We start from the raw sequence: 16,885 nt of genomic DNA on the forward strand, positions 1-16,885 counted from the left end.
CCCGCGCCCAGCTAATACGGACATCGACTTCTTGGGTAAACATTAACTTTATAAAAGTGATGGATACGCTATTTAAAAGTGCTGCTTGAGATTGCAGGAATGTTTGCCGTCCTGTCATCGGAAGCATTTCACATTTTACGGTTAAACATCGATTTTAACAAAAGGGCCAGCATCAAATCACGCAAGAAGATTCAATGTTTACCATTCATTTGTAACGAGTTGGCACGCTTACACCCCCAGCCATTATAGGCCGCTACATTCGCCACGTGTTAAACACATCCGTTTGTTGAACCGAGTGGCTGGACACAAATTAACGCGGGTACGGTAATTAAAGCCCGCCCCCCACCCACCCAGCCCCAAGGGCGCGGCACTCTCTAGCTCGCTGCTGCCTCCCGCTGTCCCGTGCTGTGCACTGCACGAACAGGGCCACGTTGAAACTCTCTAAGAGCCACGGCGAGGATATCTCATTTTCATCAGGCCCCATTGTGTGCTGCAGTCTCTCTTATAAATCCACTGGTCTCTTCGCTATGCATGTGCCTTGAATGGATATTTCCCGAAACGTCACCGATTTTTATTATATTCTTTGGGTCTTTCAGTATTTATTATCGATTATATATTATTTTAAACCATTTGTATAGCAATTTACATTAAGCAGCGTCACCAATCGATCTACGTACTACACATGATTGTTTTGTACCGTGTACTGTACGCAATCACACGTGTTCAGACATTGCAATTTACATTTGAAGCCTAGTGGCTTAATCAGAAAGGATCAAAATCTATATTTAGACTGGATGAAATCCTTTGAGCTATGAAGCTGTCTCTGAATTTTCACGTGACGGACCCATCCGTCGACCCGAGTGTTCACACTCAATGAAGATGACATCAGTGGTGAGTGGTCTACGTGGCTTTAACGAGACCCAAAGAATATGAATTCTTGCAGTCACGAAAGCTTTAAGCCAAGATTTACCCACACCTTACCCCACCACACATGATCTGCCAATTAACTGGAGTGTACCGATCTCTACTGCTGAGTGGACAGGCGAGAGGAGACTTGCTGCACCGTTGAATTCTTGCTGCAGGACGGCAAACTGATCTGGTGACCCTTGGATTATAAGTCCAGCGAGCTCACCACGACAGCAGTCATTTCTCAATGTCTTGCGGTACAGGAGTGAGTTCGCCGCTTGTTGCAAGAGGTTTGTGGTTCGAACTCAGAGGCTGCCTCGACTAATACTATCGGTGTATTCGCCATGAAAATACTGCGTGCCGTCCACTTCAGAGGACGTGAAAGATCCGGTGATGTCACTTGCAAAAGTAGGCGATTTGATGCTGGTGTCATGGTCCAAATTGAAAAATTACCCATAAGTACTCCATTGGAATATACACAGCAATCATAATCCCTGCTTGGAAAACTTGGCAGATGATAATCAGTGAGGCTTTTCTGGGTAAACAAGCACAGGTGCTTGGGCACTAAACACAAACAGTAAATCTTGGGTTTGGCAGAGCGACAGATGTGGAGTAGGGGTGGAAGGAGAGAGTGGTGAGGATAAGGCATAGAAGGGGGCTGCTATTCATACCCTTTGGTTCTTTCGGTAAAGTCACGTAGGTATACAATAAATCACGTTTCAATCGCAACACAAGCAGTCGTCCTCAGGCGGAAAAAATATAATCCAGCAGTGGAACTGCTGAACTGTTCAGTTGTCTCCTGGTGCCCCACCCTCTCTGCCGCTCCCCACATTCTCAATCATGGTCTTTCCATTTTCCGCTTTTGTATTGACAGCAACCTGCCGACTCAGAATGCTGGCGGCACTGAAACAAGCACGGACTTGAAGCACGAACCCACACACGCACACGCCACCCACCCACGCATGCACCCACACACACACAATTAACGGGCGGGAAACGTTGAGTTCGCACCGCATTTTATTTTACTCTTAAAACGAACTCAAAATGGATTTCTTTAGGAACGGAAAACGACGCTTATAAAAAAATCATACCCCCCATGTGGTCGTGTCCAGGAAAACCCTGGGCTCATCCGGGAGGGTGTGGATCTGACCCCCCGGGTTTTTGGGGCTGCATGCAGTCACGTTTAGGTGAGCCTCGTACAATCCAAGAGCAATCCTTAAGCGAGCAAACGACTCCTCCTAAGAGTTAATAACGCGCTTTGTTAGTAACTGCTTTGCCCGAATGAGTTCAATGAAAAACTCCTTCACGCACCCCCAAGGTTAAGGCAGTTGTTAACAAATCCGAGCAAAACACTTTTAACCGATGCTTGATGACCTTCATGACGCTAAAAGTTAACCTAAAGAGCGCACGAGTCAATTAAAATTGTAATAAGCCATGAAAAAGCCTACGTCCCAAAACAACATAAGCTGTACTGGTGCTGGTGGGCCAGACCGGCATTATTCAGCCGCAAAAAGAAACTGCACAGACAGTGGCGCAACTCGAGCAGAGACCCCGACGAGCGGCCCAGGCAGGGGACGGTGCCGGGGAAATGTCTCCGCAGTTAAGTTTATGGCAGCGCTGTCACGAACGACAGGCAGCAATGTGGAACGTCAGGCGGGGGGGGGGACTAACCGACCGACCAAGCGCTAAAGTTTTCTGTGTCCCAATTGTACACCCAGACCTGCCAAATCGCACGTCGATGTCTTCCAGATGCGTTTACTTGTGGCACTAAAAGGCTCAGAACACTTACAAACAACTGTGTTTTCATCCAGAAATGTGGTTTTCTTCCACGAGGCTTTGCGATTTTAATTTGCAAGCAATCCATGTTCCTTCCATCAAGTTTTCGTCTGAAGTTTTTTGACCCCAGTTTAAAATCAGGGCAGCGTTTGTCAAGGAGGCAGCATTGTGTTCGGCCCATCATTGTCAAGCCGGCACAAAACTGAGATTCCTGAAACACATTTCTGGACGCAACTGTGCAAGTACAGGTGTTTACAAGGCCTGTTAGCATCTGCACCGCAAATGTGGGCTGCTGCGCATCATTCTCCGCAGTCGTGGGAGACATCAACGGGCGCGTCGACCCGGCAAGAAAGGCACTTTTTTTTCCACCCTCACTCCGCTGAAAATGGACAATGTCGATCAATAAACGCCAAGAATGTCATACGACATCACACGCAAGCACGCTTGTATCGCCACACATCCGAGGTGAGCTCAAAGCTTTCTACACACATGCACTAAAACGTAAAAGCCTGCTAAAACTAGGTATGTCTTTGTTCATAACATTACCATCAACTGAAATAAGTAAAATATTGTTAAAATATATTAATGGTAAAAAATAAAACGAATAACGATGAACACACTGTCCTTTCACCTGCATGTGGTACGTCAAAACTCTTACTTTCCAACGAAATCGAGGATTTTTTTTGTTACAGATCCTGGCCATAAAATCATTACGCAAATTAAACAAAGCAATGAAGCTAACAAAAATAATAAAGAGAAAATCGAAAACAATTACAATAAAATCCCCCAGTACACCTCTGCTCGCACAACTGGTTGGGTCACCTGGTACATCGGACTCTGTACAACGGAAAGAGGATCGGAACGTTTCAGGGTGGGGGCGATGGGAGCTCCGTGTGGGCGGGAGAGGAAAGGAGGAATGCGTCGCCCGCACGGGTGGCGCCGTCCCCACAATGACGCCGCCGCCACCCCCCCCCCCCTCGGGTATTGCTGCTTCAACCGCACGCGCCGCGGATCGTGCACTCTGGGGCTTTCGTCGTGGCCGGCGACGGGCGGTGGTTTTGTCGGCGACGGACGGTGGCGGTGACCGTGGTGAGAGCTGTGCGGTCCCGTCTATCTGTCCTTGGCGGTGAGACGCTCAATGAGGTCCTGCAGCGGCGCCAGCTCCCTCCGATCGATCAAGTTGAACTCCTTAGGAGGAGGATGAGATGGTGCGCAGTAGGGGAGGGGACGGGAGGGGTTGGGGGGTTACGGCGGTTGTAGCAGACCGGTCGTACTTCCCCTGGCTGATGTTCAACGGAGGGCGTTTCACTTGGCCGTGCTGGTTGCCGTTTGGGCAGAGGTGGAAATTTAAACCGTGCCGTGCCGCAGGCCCGGTGCCCTTGTGGAAACACAGAGGCTGACCTCGGAGCAACTTTGCAGAAGAAATACCACGGCCGTTTTTCAGAAGTCTCGTGACTTCCGCTGATGCGGAGTCTCAACAACAAAAAGCAAATAGCCGTAGGTTCCTTCTTGCTCTATCCTGGCTTTACTCGAAATCTAGACATCAAAATGAGTCCACTTACAGGTGAACGGCCAAATAAATAAGGTCAATATTTATATTCTTTGGGTCTTTCGGTAAAGTCACGTAGATATGTTCAAAGAACATAACAAAAAACTACGACGTTTCGATCGCAACAAAAGCAGTCGTCATCAACCCCTTTTGTTGCTCCGTGACTTTACCGAAAGACTCAAAGAATATGAATTCCTGCAGTCCCGAAAGCTTTAAGAAGAGGTCCCCTGAACAGTCAATGTTTCTCAACTCCAAGGAGTGACCCTTCCCCACCCTTTGCCCACACTCAGCCCATGCATGATGACCATTCCCACTCCTATGCAAATTAATCCACTTGCACAGTGCATGCGCCTGACAGTCGGTAACCACGGAGCGCCGCACCGTAGAGAAAATGTTTCGGGGACGGTATTTGGAAAACGACGCCATAAAGCAGCCCGGCAAATGCGCTTTAAACGACGTCCCTCCTGAAGGACGACACGCGTGCCGTTCCTCCGAGGTGGTGTGGGTGGCGGTGGAACGCGCAAAGCACGACGGGCAATGGGGACACCACCTGCACAAAGTAGATGAAGTGCTTGAAGGAGGTGTTGAGGTGCGCCTCTTCCTGCAGCTGCGTGACGATGCCGAAGTGCTGGTGGTACACGTGAGCGTACACGCGGAACAGCCGCCGCAGGATCATCTTGGCCACCGACAAGAAGTTCTTGGGAAAGGGCACACCTGCGGGTGGGGACGTGGGTCAGGTGAGGGCGGACTTTGTTGGAAGATGGTCAGGGTGCGCGGGTGGCTGGGTAGTAGCAATAATAAATGTTCTGTCGCAACGTCTCGGCGGAGATACAAGACAAAGTAGTTTAAGTTTTACACAACCTCCAGCGAGTGACACAGAGTAAGATCTGGGATAAAACAATAAATGATTACTGTGACAAGATTGTATAAACAATATATATGATTTTTTTGTTTGGGAAAGTCAGACTTACTAAGATTATTTAAAAATGTATATTTTAAAATATCGAGTACAAAGTTCTAATTGCTAATTTCAAAGCTGTGGAGCGTTACTCTTGAAGTAAATTATTTTGATCGTTAGACCCCAAAAGGTACGGCAAGTCAACCGAATGATTGTCATGCCCGACTTGTAGTGTAAGAATGTATGTGATCAGGCCAAATTGTGTAGCAGGTTCGTGGGGTTTGGGTCATGTCAGGGGGAAGATGTGGCTTAATGAACGAGTCAATGGTCTTAACCAAGTATTACATTTTCAACTTCTCTACCCATGCTTCAGCTCAAAATGTATCTGTAAACAATCGAATGCATACTCTTAATTATTTACACTGTAAAGGGAGCATTAAGTTCCTAAACTGCCCTTTCCCTCTCGGAATGAGGGTGGCGGCGGCGGCTGCTCACCGATCTTGCTGGGGAAGAGCGCCTCGTCGTCCAGCTGGTCCTGCACCCATGTCATGAGGTAGTCGATGTACTTGGGCGCCGAGCACTTGATGGGGCGCTTGATGTTGGTGCCGTCGGCCCAGTGGTACTCGTACCTGCCGGAGATGTCGTATTGTTGACCTCATAAAATTTGGACCCCAGGGGTCAGTATACTATATATTATTTGAACACCGCGGTAAAAAATGATATCGAAGCAATATGACTCCCCTCTCCCCGTGGGGTCGGTCAGCTTACTCTACAGGGTTAGGGTGTCTGTCCAAGGGTTCTTCCAACCTTGTTCAAAATTGGCCTCTGTCTAAATTAAGGTACAAAACCAATATGTTAACTCCCAAAATCATTAAAGGAACGATAAATAATACAAAACTGGCAGTGGGAGTTAAACTGCCACGGGGAGGTAATACCCAGGACTAGTTCGGATATAACTCACCATTGATGTGAAGTGATGATAGCACTGGCCGGGAGTCAAACTCGGGTTTGCCCGGCTCAGAGCGCAATGTGTTAACTACCATGGCCACCGCTCCAGCCAATGTGTTATTACAAGGCAGAGTTAACAACGAAAGTGGAGGTCTCTCTCATATTGGAACAGATGGGAATGATTGATCGCCAACATTAAGTTTGCACTTGCCGTCTCTGTTTATTGTGCTCGTCTGTGTCTCGTACAGAGCCGGGACAAAAAGGCAGCGGAGGCCACGTTGGTTGCTATGTAAAGCGCTGACAGCGAACGAACAAGGAAGCGACAGGCAGGCAGGCCTTATGTTATCGCCATGGCGAGAAGCTAACCTCAAGAGAAACGTCACAGCTGTTTACAGGAAGTTATGTGACTGCCGCTTGCGCAGAAACTAAAAACATACGAAATACCCGTACAGTAGTTTCCCCTTAGCCCATGCTCTTACCTTGCGACAAATGGAGTTACAGGATTTGGCTAGTACGCACCTGTCACCATGCTCGTGATTAAGCTATCAACCCTTGCCCAGACTTCGAATACTGACAGCACTTTTAATATTAAACGCACTTGTCGGCCTGCATCCTTGGACATTCTATGTTACAAACAATGGATTGGAAGCATTATCTGGAACAAAACAGTCTCCGTGGCTCCTGTGACAGTGGCTGGCTAGTGCAGGTTTTTCCCAGCACATTTAGAATCAACTTGCGTTTTATAGTATTTGGCTGCTATCAATTTCCACATGATAAGCCCCTTGGTTGAGCTATATGACCAGGTCACTTCTGAAAAAAAGCTATATAGCGCAGTGGGCCTTACCTGGTAACATAACAATAGTAGTAGTAGCAGTGGCAATACGGCGTTCGCTAAAGTATAAACCTTAACTTTCTAATGTGTGCGCGTACAGCACTCCCGCCAATCCATTGCAGGATTAGGTTTCATTTATTTCAGTTTTCCTCCCCGCTACCTGTGTGGGTTGACCTTACTTGACCACGCCGGTCAATGTGTGTTGGTTCAGAGCAGAGATGTGGATACGCAGAAGTACAGCACAACTATTAATGTTGCTGCACTTCCCTCTACCGCCCACCACATAGCCCCTATACAATCGCTATGACCACTCGCTAGTGGGTGGTTGGCACCCTATCTAAGCGTTATCAAAGCTCAACCCTGCTTAACTTGAGAACTTGTGAGATCTGAGAAGATCGGAAGTATTCCGGGTGATTTGGTCACGAGCTTTAAATATTACCCACAAGCTTAATATGAAATATAAAAAAACACCGGTGTTCGCTACGGACAGTCGAGCTATCTTTGCACGCACGACCATTTCTGAACTGTGCTGTTAACTTGTGTTAGTGAAGGAGGGGTGGCACTCACTTGGGCCCTGCAGACATAACCGGACAACTCTGCTCTGTGCAGAACTCGGCGATAGTTCCAAAGAGCATATTTATTTGGTTGAAAAAGTCCACGGCTGTGAAAAAACACAGAACAGGAAAAAAACAAAAAAGTAGAAATGAAACCACCATCAGAGCGAGCAGACAAAGCCCATGATGGCGAGGGGTGATGCTGGAGTTGCCATGATTAAGAGGTTCAACATCGTCGAGCCTCCACTATCGAAGCCAGGTCTGTTTGGGTTGGTGCCCCATAAATTATTTCCACATCCAGCACACATCAAGTATACCTCTCACAACAGCTTTAGATACGCGTCACTTGCGACCTACTCTAGTCTATCTGCCAGCGACCCATAAAATATTCAGTGAGACATGAATTCTTCATCAGAGCTATGGGTAGGTGGTCATAGGGCTGGGTGGCAGTGGGTTGGGCCGACATGCCGCAACGCAACAGGCCCCGGGGACACCAGTGAACCGTGCAGCCACTTCCAGCCGTGTGTTTACCTTTCTGACATTGCAGCTGTTAGCCAAATCAAGCGTGCCCGGCCTGGCGTGGACCCAGGGCCAGCGTCAGCAGCTGCCGCCCGTTCTCTAAATGCCGAGTGGCTCGCGCTCTCCAGTAATTAACACCAGGTGCGCATGCAAGTGCACAATTAGGAAAGCTTCCCAGTTGGCAACGAGAGTTTGCATGTCTCGCAAGAGGATGCAAATGTTGCGACTTGCTGCCGAATTATGTCTAGCTTGCCGTCACATTTTTGGATGCCAGGAATTTGGTCGTGGTTGGGTGTGCGTGTATGAGAGTGTGCGTGTCTCCATACATCCGCGTGTGTCAGCATGTCTTCCTCATGACTGGCTTTGGCAATCTGCATTTGCTTGGAATCGGAGCCGGCTGCAGTGTCATGTGCTATGCCAACCCCTTAACGGATACTCAATTGGCACTTGCCCAAGATGTTACAACGATGAAAGGCATCCTTGTCTTGTGTGTGTATTCTTATGAACATGGGTGTGGAAACGTGCTCAGTCTCTTTATAGACGTGTATTATATAACACATGGGAAAACTGGCGACAATGTTGACAGGATGGATGGGCCATTTAAGCTCAAGGTTCTATTACAATTTACAGTTTCAGAGCCACTATTACAAGACAAAACCCAAAAAACTAATATTCGATTTGGATATTGTGCATATCTAGGATCTGTGTCCCACACTGTGCAATGCACGTTGAAGGCTTAGCACACTTTAAAATAAAAAAATTAGAGTGTCATTGTGGCACTCTAGAGATGTCACTCCAAAGTTTTAACACACTGTCAATGCTGTGACATCACTCATGAGCAACAATAAAATTCCAATTCATGCCAGGCCAGCACAATATTAGGCATGCATTTATAAGGGAACACCGATTTAACATGTAGATTTTTGGAGCCAACCATAATCAAAATGTGTTCTTCCAGTTTAGGTCGAGTGTAGAGCATTTCTTCTATCAAGTTCTGGCCACTCACTACTGCATCTTGAGGAGTTGAATATTCCCACAGTATTCTATGGCGAAAGCTTGTGAGAAGACATGCTCAACAAATAATCTAACCTGGAAAGACTACACATGCAGGTGTTTTACTTTGAACTTTGTCTTCCTTTAAGGCCCAGGGCTCAGGTAGATTTATTCACTACGAACAAACTCGGGACTCTCAAGAGACTCGTAACGCTCGATGCACGTGAATGGGACCGGGACCACGTGGATCTGCTTCCCTACGATCACCACCGGCACGCGGAGGAAGGCCTACTGTTGACAGCGATCCATTCGTTCAGGTCCTCTCCCTCGGGCAGTGCGACGGCGAGCCGCAGGTTTCCAGAGCCCAGCGTCGCCTCCGCGTGCTTGAGCAGCTCCGCTTGGCGCGAGCCCTCAGGCAGAGCCTTGCGCGGCTTGAATGTTTTGGACGAGCGTCCGCTGCTGCAGGGGCCAGAAGAAATGGAAAGGAGAGGGCTTCTAGCACAGGGGGTTCTCAATAGTTTCATCCGAGGCCACCACATTATACGCTCTTATTTTATTTGGCATCACGATTGCTTAAGCATAGGCCCAAAATCCCAAGTCACTAAAAAAACAGCACTGTTAAATGTGCAAAAAATAAAAATGTATACATTTACTGAATTTGAACGAGGTTGTAAAAACTTTGGGATGGAACTCCAAGGTCACACAGTGCGAGGGAAGAAGCAAAACAATGTATTTTGACCTACAATGTGAAAACTGGTTGTGAAGGGGATGACGTGATTTTGCTGTCACCAGACTGGACAAAATAAGGAATCCATTCATCAACAAATTAACTGAAAATGGAAAGAACTATAATACAAACTGAAGAATTGATATTGCTGTCGTGTGGGCATATTAGAATAATGCCATATAACATATTTGCATCAAAATCAGTGACAATGATAGCTGAAGGCAACAGAGGCAGAGGACGTTTGTGGAAAAGGTGGACTGAAGGCATAGTTCTGGAGGCATTGCGAAGAAGAGGACTGACATAGCCACAATGTCAGCAGCTTGTCTATCATAGACATACATGCGGGGACCCTACTGCGTGTGACCTAGTAGCCGCCGTAAAGGCTGGGTGAGAAAGTAGTGTCGACTGGGAGTCGGGTGGTATTACACGGACTTTAAGCTTGAGCCTTGGATTTGAGAAAAAAATTGGCTTGAGTCATGATATCGCCACTTATTACAATGGACTACCCAGGAAATCATGGCTCGGATGACAGATGCTGTTCCAGTGCAAGGCTCTGCGAAGCCATCTCACTGAGCTTATCGTGCCTCCCTGTAGTCCAGGACAACGTTCAGTAGTGACAAGTCACATGTAATTACCCAATTCACACGTGGATGGAAGATTTAGGTAAATACGAAGGGCTGAGCCTGTGGGGAAGTGGGAACGCTCATATTTGAACACTGTCGTTAGACTAAATACTGCCGTCAAAGACTAAAGTCTGCTCTGTTGAGTACTGCAGTGAAAATAACATTTAGCTTTGTTTCTAATTTACATTATTGATATAACCAATGTTCACCACAACAGGAAGAGACGTACTCTCTCCATGACCTCTGCTGTGTGTTCTGGGCAGCATAGCACCCCCCCCCCCCACAGAAAACCAGTCATTTCTACAGGAAATTACAAAACGTACTCTGCTGGTAAGACACGCACTAACCAACCTTGAACAGCGTGTTTTGTGTCAAACTCATGTCAAAATCCCACACTTGAATGCATCAATAACATTTCACAAGTACAGTAAGTACTGCACTGCATATTAAAAACAAATCTTATCAGCTATAGCGTGTGGTCACAGAGGAAAATAATCCGCAGTTAAGCAGTTTTGTACCTCGAAACATTGCTAATCGTAATACATTAACAATCATCAGCATATTTGCTTAAAGATGGTGAGCATGACCTCTATCTCAGGACACTGCCCACTACAGTGTGCTAACATTGTTTAAATAAAGGACTGCCGAATGAATGGATCAATCGACATCGGTTTCCACTGCTGACAATTGCACCTAAGCCATGACGGTTCAATGTTCGCTCTCTTTCAGAAAGGATTCCCATTCCTGTGCGGAAATGCCATGGGCCCACAAGAAAATTATGAGGGCCAGAAGGGGGGGGGGATAAGTAACAAAAATAAGGTTTACATTTGTGCCATAACTGGTTTGTCCATCCGAGTTGTGTATGCTATGTACGAGTACATGCACTGTATATGTATATAAGTATCTGTGTACGTGTATTGGCACAAAACTGTGTTCATGAGCGTGTGTAGTTGGTGGTTTAACCAGGTTAGAACTAACTGGGCAAGAGTGGCCTGCGTATGTAAAGTATATAGATTGAGAATAGGTTTTCCCCTTTTTTCTGGCAACAAAACATGTGTTAAGATGTTAAAACACCAAACTGAAACCTTTTGCAACGAATCTGATAATTTATGTGGCATTGTCTTTGAAGCTGATTGGTCCACACCAGATACAGCTTTCTTTCAAGCCTCGTCTCAAACGGTCTTAGACCAGAGGACGCCAAAAGGCGCACGATTCCTTGTAAAAGGTTTCAGTTTGGTGTTTTAACATCTTAACACCTGTTTTGTTGCCAAAAAAAGCGGAAAACCTATTATCATATTTTGGTACTGGCAAAGGAGGTCCCATGATATATATTTTGTATGTATGAGCACGTTAGTGTACGAGCTTTTATTTACATGTATAAAACAATGTATGTTTATACTGATATATGTCAGTATATGTATAATACAAATCTCTATACGAGTACTTGAATAACTGTGTTGGTGCGTGTGTACTGTATATGTATGTAGGGGGGAGCGGTAATTGATAGCGGTTAGCACACTCCGATATCAACCCAGCGACCAGAGTTCGATTCCAGCTCACGGCCAACACAAGTGACGATTATCTGAATCGGTTCTGGGCCTCCCCTAGGTCGACCCTGCCTCCAATGAGTACCTGGTGCGATTTTTAAACAGCACTAGGGAGTGGCCATCCACCATCTATGCTCGCTCACAGAACTTGTCCCTACAGTATGTTAAGGCTATACGAGGGATCTTTGTCTGTCTTCACAATCAGCCATAGCCAAGTACACCAAGTGCAGTATGCGTGTATAAGCACAGTATGTGTGTATGTGAGTACACGTGTTAATTTGCATGTTTGTGTCAACAAGAATTCCGTGTGTTTGCATCCGAGGAAAATTAAGTCTTGTGGATGGGGTCATAAATCGTGACATTCCACCGGCAGTCTGCTTTTACAAGTGTAATTACAACAGCGTGTATGTACACTAACCCTAACGTTACAATCTAGACAAACTTAGCCAGGGAGAGACCCAGTTGGGCTGGTGCTGGGTGATGATATCAACTTACACTCCTGTAGTCATGTTATGACTACGGCACAGTGGCAACGACGTAGGCGACCCTAGGAAATTTAAAACGAGGAAAATCTTGACATTGTAAAACAAGCAACATTCAATCAAATTAAATGTGCAGTGTTTAATTTAAGAAATTAAGACGCCACGAAGCAACGGTCACCCCGTCATCACTGTACACATGAGGAAGATTTCAAGGCCCTATAAAAGCCTGAGTCATTAACTCCGTCTGGCTTACCGTGATAAAGTATTTCACCGTGCTAATGATTCACTGGATGTGTGTACAACACCCGTCAGTGTGCAACGTGTACATGTGTGTGCCAGTTTGTGTCAACCAAGTGCTCGGGCTAGATGAGTGTTGTTGGGGTCTCCTCTCCGGCGTTTGGTCACCGAGGAGGATGAGGGTGAGGAGGATGAGGGTGAGGCGGATGAGGGTGAGGAGGGTGAGGAGGATGAGGAGGGTAAGGAAAAGGGTGAGGAGAGTGAGGAGGAGGGTGAGGAGGATGAGGGTGAGGAGGATGACGGTGAGGAGGGTGAGGATGAGGGTGATGAGGGTGAGGAGGATGAGGATGATGAGGGTGAGGATGAGGGCGAGGAGGATGAGGGTGAGGAGGAGGATGAGGGTGAGGAGGAGGAGGATGAGGGTGAGGAGGGTGAGGAGGGTGCGTCACGTCGCGATGTGGCGGGGAGGAAGGGGAGCACAATGGCGCTCGTCCTGGCGATCGCGGGGCCACTGGGGTGTTCATGAGTGTGTTCACTGTGGCATCACGATCAGCAGCAGCAGCAGCATCGTCATGAGTAGCAGACATCGTCTCATCCACTGCTGGATGGAAATAATCTCATGTTTCCTCCATTCCCTCAAGCTCTTGGTACGATTGCTAATCTCACTGCCGTCTTCACGCCATCTAGCACAAATGTACACTCACATACACGGCTAAATAGTATTAAGCAGCGGCAACTGTTTATCCACTGCTGAGTGAATTCCCTCTATCCTCGTGATGCTGCAATGGCTTTCATCTTTATCGACGTACCGCGCATAAACACGTACAGTACGCAGAAAGAAAAGGATCATCAGCAGTAGCCATTGCCCGTACCAGCGTCTTTACGAAAGTCTTTGCCATCCTTTGACTATTTATGCGATGCCACACGATGTTCATATAATTTATTTCACATCAACAGATCTCATCGCTACATCGCCGAAGGAGGTTGTTCCCTCTCGGTCGCTCGCATCTTCTCTCCTCGCGCTGCCATTCCGTCACCATAGCCCCTATCTGCCGATCATCATCACCCTCATCATATCTTCTTGGCAGGACGTGTCTTGCCCAAGCCCATTTCTAGTAACAGTCACACACACACACGATGTATGTGTGTTTCTTTGAAGAGTGTGTTTCTGGAGACGAAACTCACAATAGGAAGCTCATGGCGCCGGCTGCTCGTCTTGTGCTTTGGTCGCTCAAGGGAGGGAACGAAGGAGGAGGGGGAACGAATTAAGAGAGGGACGGACGAATGGATGAACGAGAGCAGGCAGGCAGATGAGACTGAAGGACGAGGAAGACGAATAGAAGAAGATGGAGGAGGAGGATGATGAGATAGAGGCACTGACACACACACAGAGGGCAGTAATGACAGCCGCGCGTTCTCGCCGCCTCCCTCCTCTCGTTCCGCGTCCCGGCGAGGGCGGGCGGGGCGGGGCGGGGGGGAGACAGCGCCCCCGTAATCGCTTCTGCGTGGCCCGCCACAGAAGCTTGGCATTTCACTCATTCCCTTAACTAAATTACATTACTGAACTGTACTTACGATGACAGTTTACATGCAGTCTTTGTGTATATACTGTATGTATACGGTGTATATACACACGAGATAGACTGTGAATTTGAGGCCCGTTCTGGAGAGAGTCGGATTCCTGCTGGGCGTGTGAATTTAGGAATGTGAGATGTTTGTGCAATCCAGGAGTCGACAGTGAGGGAAAAAAGTATTTGATCCCCTGCTGATTTTGTACGTTTGCCCACTGACAAAGAAATGATCAGTCTATAATTGTAATGGTAGGCTTATTTGAACAGTCAAAGACAGAATAACAACAACAAAATCCAGAAAAAACGCATGTCAAAAATGTTATAAATTGATTTGCATTTTAATGAGGAAATAAGTATTTGACCCCTCTGCAAAACATGACTTAGTACTTGGTGGCAAAACCCTTGTTGTCAATCACAGAGGTCAGACGTCTCTTGTAGTTGGCCACCAGGTTTGCACACATCTTAGGAGGGATTTTGTCCCACTCCTCTTTGCAGATCTTCTCCAAGTCATTAAGGTTTCGAGGCTGACGTTTGGCAACTCAAACCTTCAGCGCCCTCCACAGATTGTCTATGGGATTAAGGTCTGGAGATTGGCTAGGCCACTCCAGGACCTTAATGTGCTTCTTCTTGAGCCACTCCTTTGTTGCCTTGGCCGTGTGTTTTGGGTCATTGTCATGCTGGAATACCCATCCACGACCCATTTTCAATGCCCTGGCTGAGGGAAGGAGGTTCTCACCCAAGATTTGACGGTAGATGGCCCCGTCCATCGTCCCTTTGATGCGGTGAAGTTGTCCAGTACCCTTAGCAGAAAAACACCCCAAAGCATAATGTTTCCACCTCCATGTTTGACGGTGGGGATGGTGTTCTTGAGGTCATAGGCAGCATTCCTCCTCCTCCAAACACGGCGAGTTGAGTTGATGCCAAAGAGCTCCATTTTGGTCTCATCTGACCACAACATTTTCACCCAGTTATCCTCTGAATCATTCAGATGTTCATTGGCAAACTTCAGACGGGCATGTATATGTGCTTTCTTGAGCAGGGGGACCTTGCGGGCGCTGCAAGATTTCAGTCCTTCACGGCGTAGTGTGTTACCAATTGTTTTCTTGGTGACTATGGTCCCAGCTTCCTTGAGGTCATTGACAAGATCCCCCCGTGTAGTTCTGGGCTGATTCCTCACCGTTCTCATGATCATTGCAACTCCACTAGGTGAGATCTTGCATGGAGCCCCAGGCCGAGGGAGATTGACAGTTCTTTTGTATTTCTTCCATTTGCGAATAATCGCACCAACTGTTGTCACCTTCTCACCAAGCTGCTTGGCAATGGTCTGGTAGCCCATTCCAGCCTTGTGTAGGTCTACAATCTTGTCCCTGACATCCTTGGAGAGCTCTTTGGTCTTGGCCATGGTGGAGAGTTTGGAATCTGATTCATTGATTGCTTCTGTGGACAGGTGTCTTTTATACAGGTAACACGCTGAAATTAGGAGCACTCCCTTTAAGAGTGTGCTCCAAATCTCAGCTCGTTACCCGTATAAAAGACACCTGGGAGCCAGAAATCTTTCTGATTGAGAGGGGGTCAAATACTTATTTCCCTCATTAAAATGCAAATCAATTTATAACATTTTTCGACATGCGTTTTTCTGGATTTTGTTGTTGTTATTGTCTCTCACTGTTCAAATAAACCTACCATTAAAATTAGTGGGCAAACGTACAAAATCAGCATGGATCAAATACTTTTTTCCTTCACTGTATATGCATTGTAAACGCTTTGGCCTACACCAGACAGCCTTCTTTACATTGTTTACATTCGTATTGCTATACGGCACGTTCGTTCACTCTTGCACATAAAACAAAAGGGTTATCGATTGCGACTCGCTCCCTAACTTGGGTCAAATTTAACATCTCTTAATGTTCGACGGCTTGTGCACCAGATCTTCTTTATTCACAATGTACTTACAAAAAAAATCTGCAGACTACCTGCTGGATCTCCTCTCTGTTTCAAAGAACAAATTTGACCTCAGGTCTTCGCTCATTTACCAGCTTCACATTCCCTATTGCCGTACAAAAACTGGAGGAAGGGCCTTTGCTATTGATGTCCCCAGGGTCTGGAATGCTATTGCCAATAAACTGAAAGTTGAATCACTACCTATGACAGTGGTTCTTAACCTTATTGGAGGTACTGAACCCTGCAAGCTTCATCAGTGTATTCACTGAAACCTTCGTAATTGGAAAAAATAAATATGATTTCTTCAAAACTAGGAATATATTTTTTAGCGCACAAAATGAACCATGCATCAGTTGCACACAAAATCACTGTGTTTAAAGAACAAAACCAACAAAACATGAATTTCACACAAAAACATAACTCAATGAATATTTACTGCAAATCAATGTGACTTTTGCTGTTGCCTTTCAGATACAAGTTCAGAAATGCGCGGCTTCACCTTGGCAAGTGCCACTCTCATATCATTTTCGCAACAAAGTCTGTTCCTTTTCTTAGTTTTTATGTCTACCATCCTCGAAAAAGATTACTCGCAAAGGAACGTTGTAACAAACGGTATGAGTATCCACGTAGGTAAAAAAATAAAACAACAAAAATCACTTACCTATGTGACTTTACCGAATAAAACCAAAGAGTATGGATCCTTGCAGTCACGAAAGCTTCAAATCTAGAAGGTGTGAGTATCTCAAGGGCTTTCTTAGCAATAAGAGGGTATGGTACGATTT

The 16,885-nt window shown here is 46.5% G+C and overlaps 1 protein-coding gene across 1 annotated transcript; it reads right to left on the bottom strand.

Moving 5' to 3' along the window:
- Positions 1-1,910: 1,910 nt before the first annotated feature.
- On the bottom strand, positions 1,911-14,060 carry LOC116940370 (MOB kinase activator 1B). The gene is made up of 6 exons (XM_032950143.2): positions 13,777-14,060; positions 9,268-9,434; positions 7,477-7,570; positions 5,625-5,758; positions 4,782-4,945; positions 1,911-3,870 (listed from the first exon to the last, which is right to left on the bottom strand). Exons 1-6 carry the CDS (start codon positions 13,788-13,790, stop codon positions 3,793-3,795), a joined length of 651 nt encoding a protein of 216 aa, XP_032806034.1. The 5' UTR covers positions 13,791-14,060; the 3' UTR covers positions 1,911-3,792.
- Between the last annotated feature and the right edge of the window lie 2,825 nt (positions 14,061-16,885).

Source organism: Petromyzon marinus, chromosome 8 (assembly GCF_048934315.1).
Source record: "Petromyzon marinus isolate PM22_M1 ecotype Great Lakes invasive population chromosome 8, UKy_Petmar_22M1.pri1.0, whole genome shotgun sequence".
Classification (NCBI taxonomy): domain Eukaryota; kingdom Metazoa; phylum Chordata; class Hyperoartia; order Petromyzontiformes; family Petromyzontidae; genus Petromyzon; species Petromyzon marinus.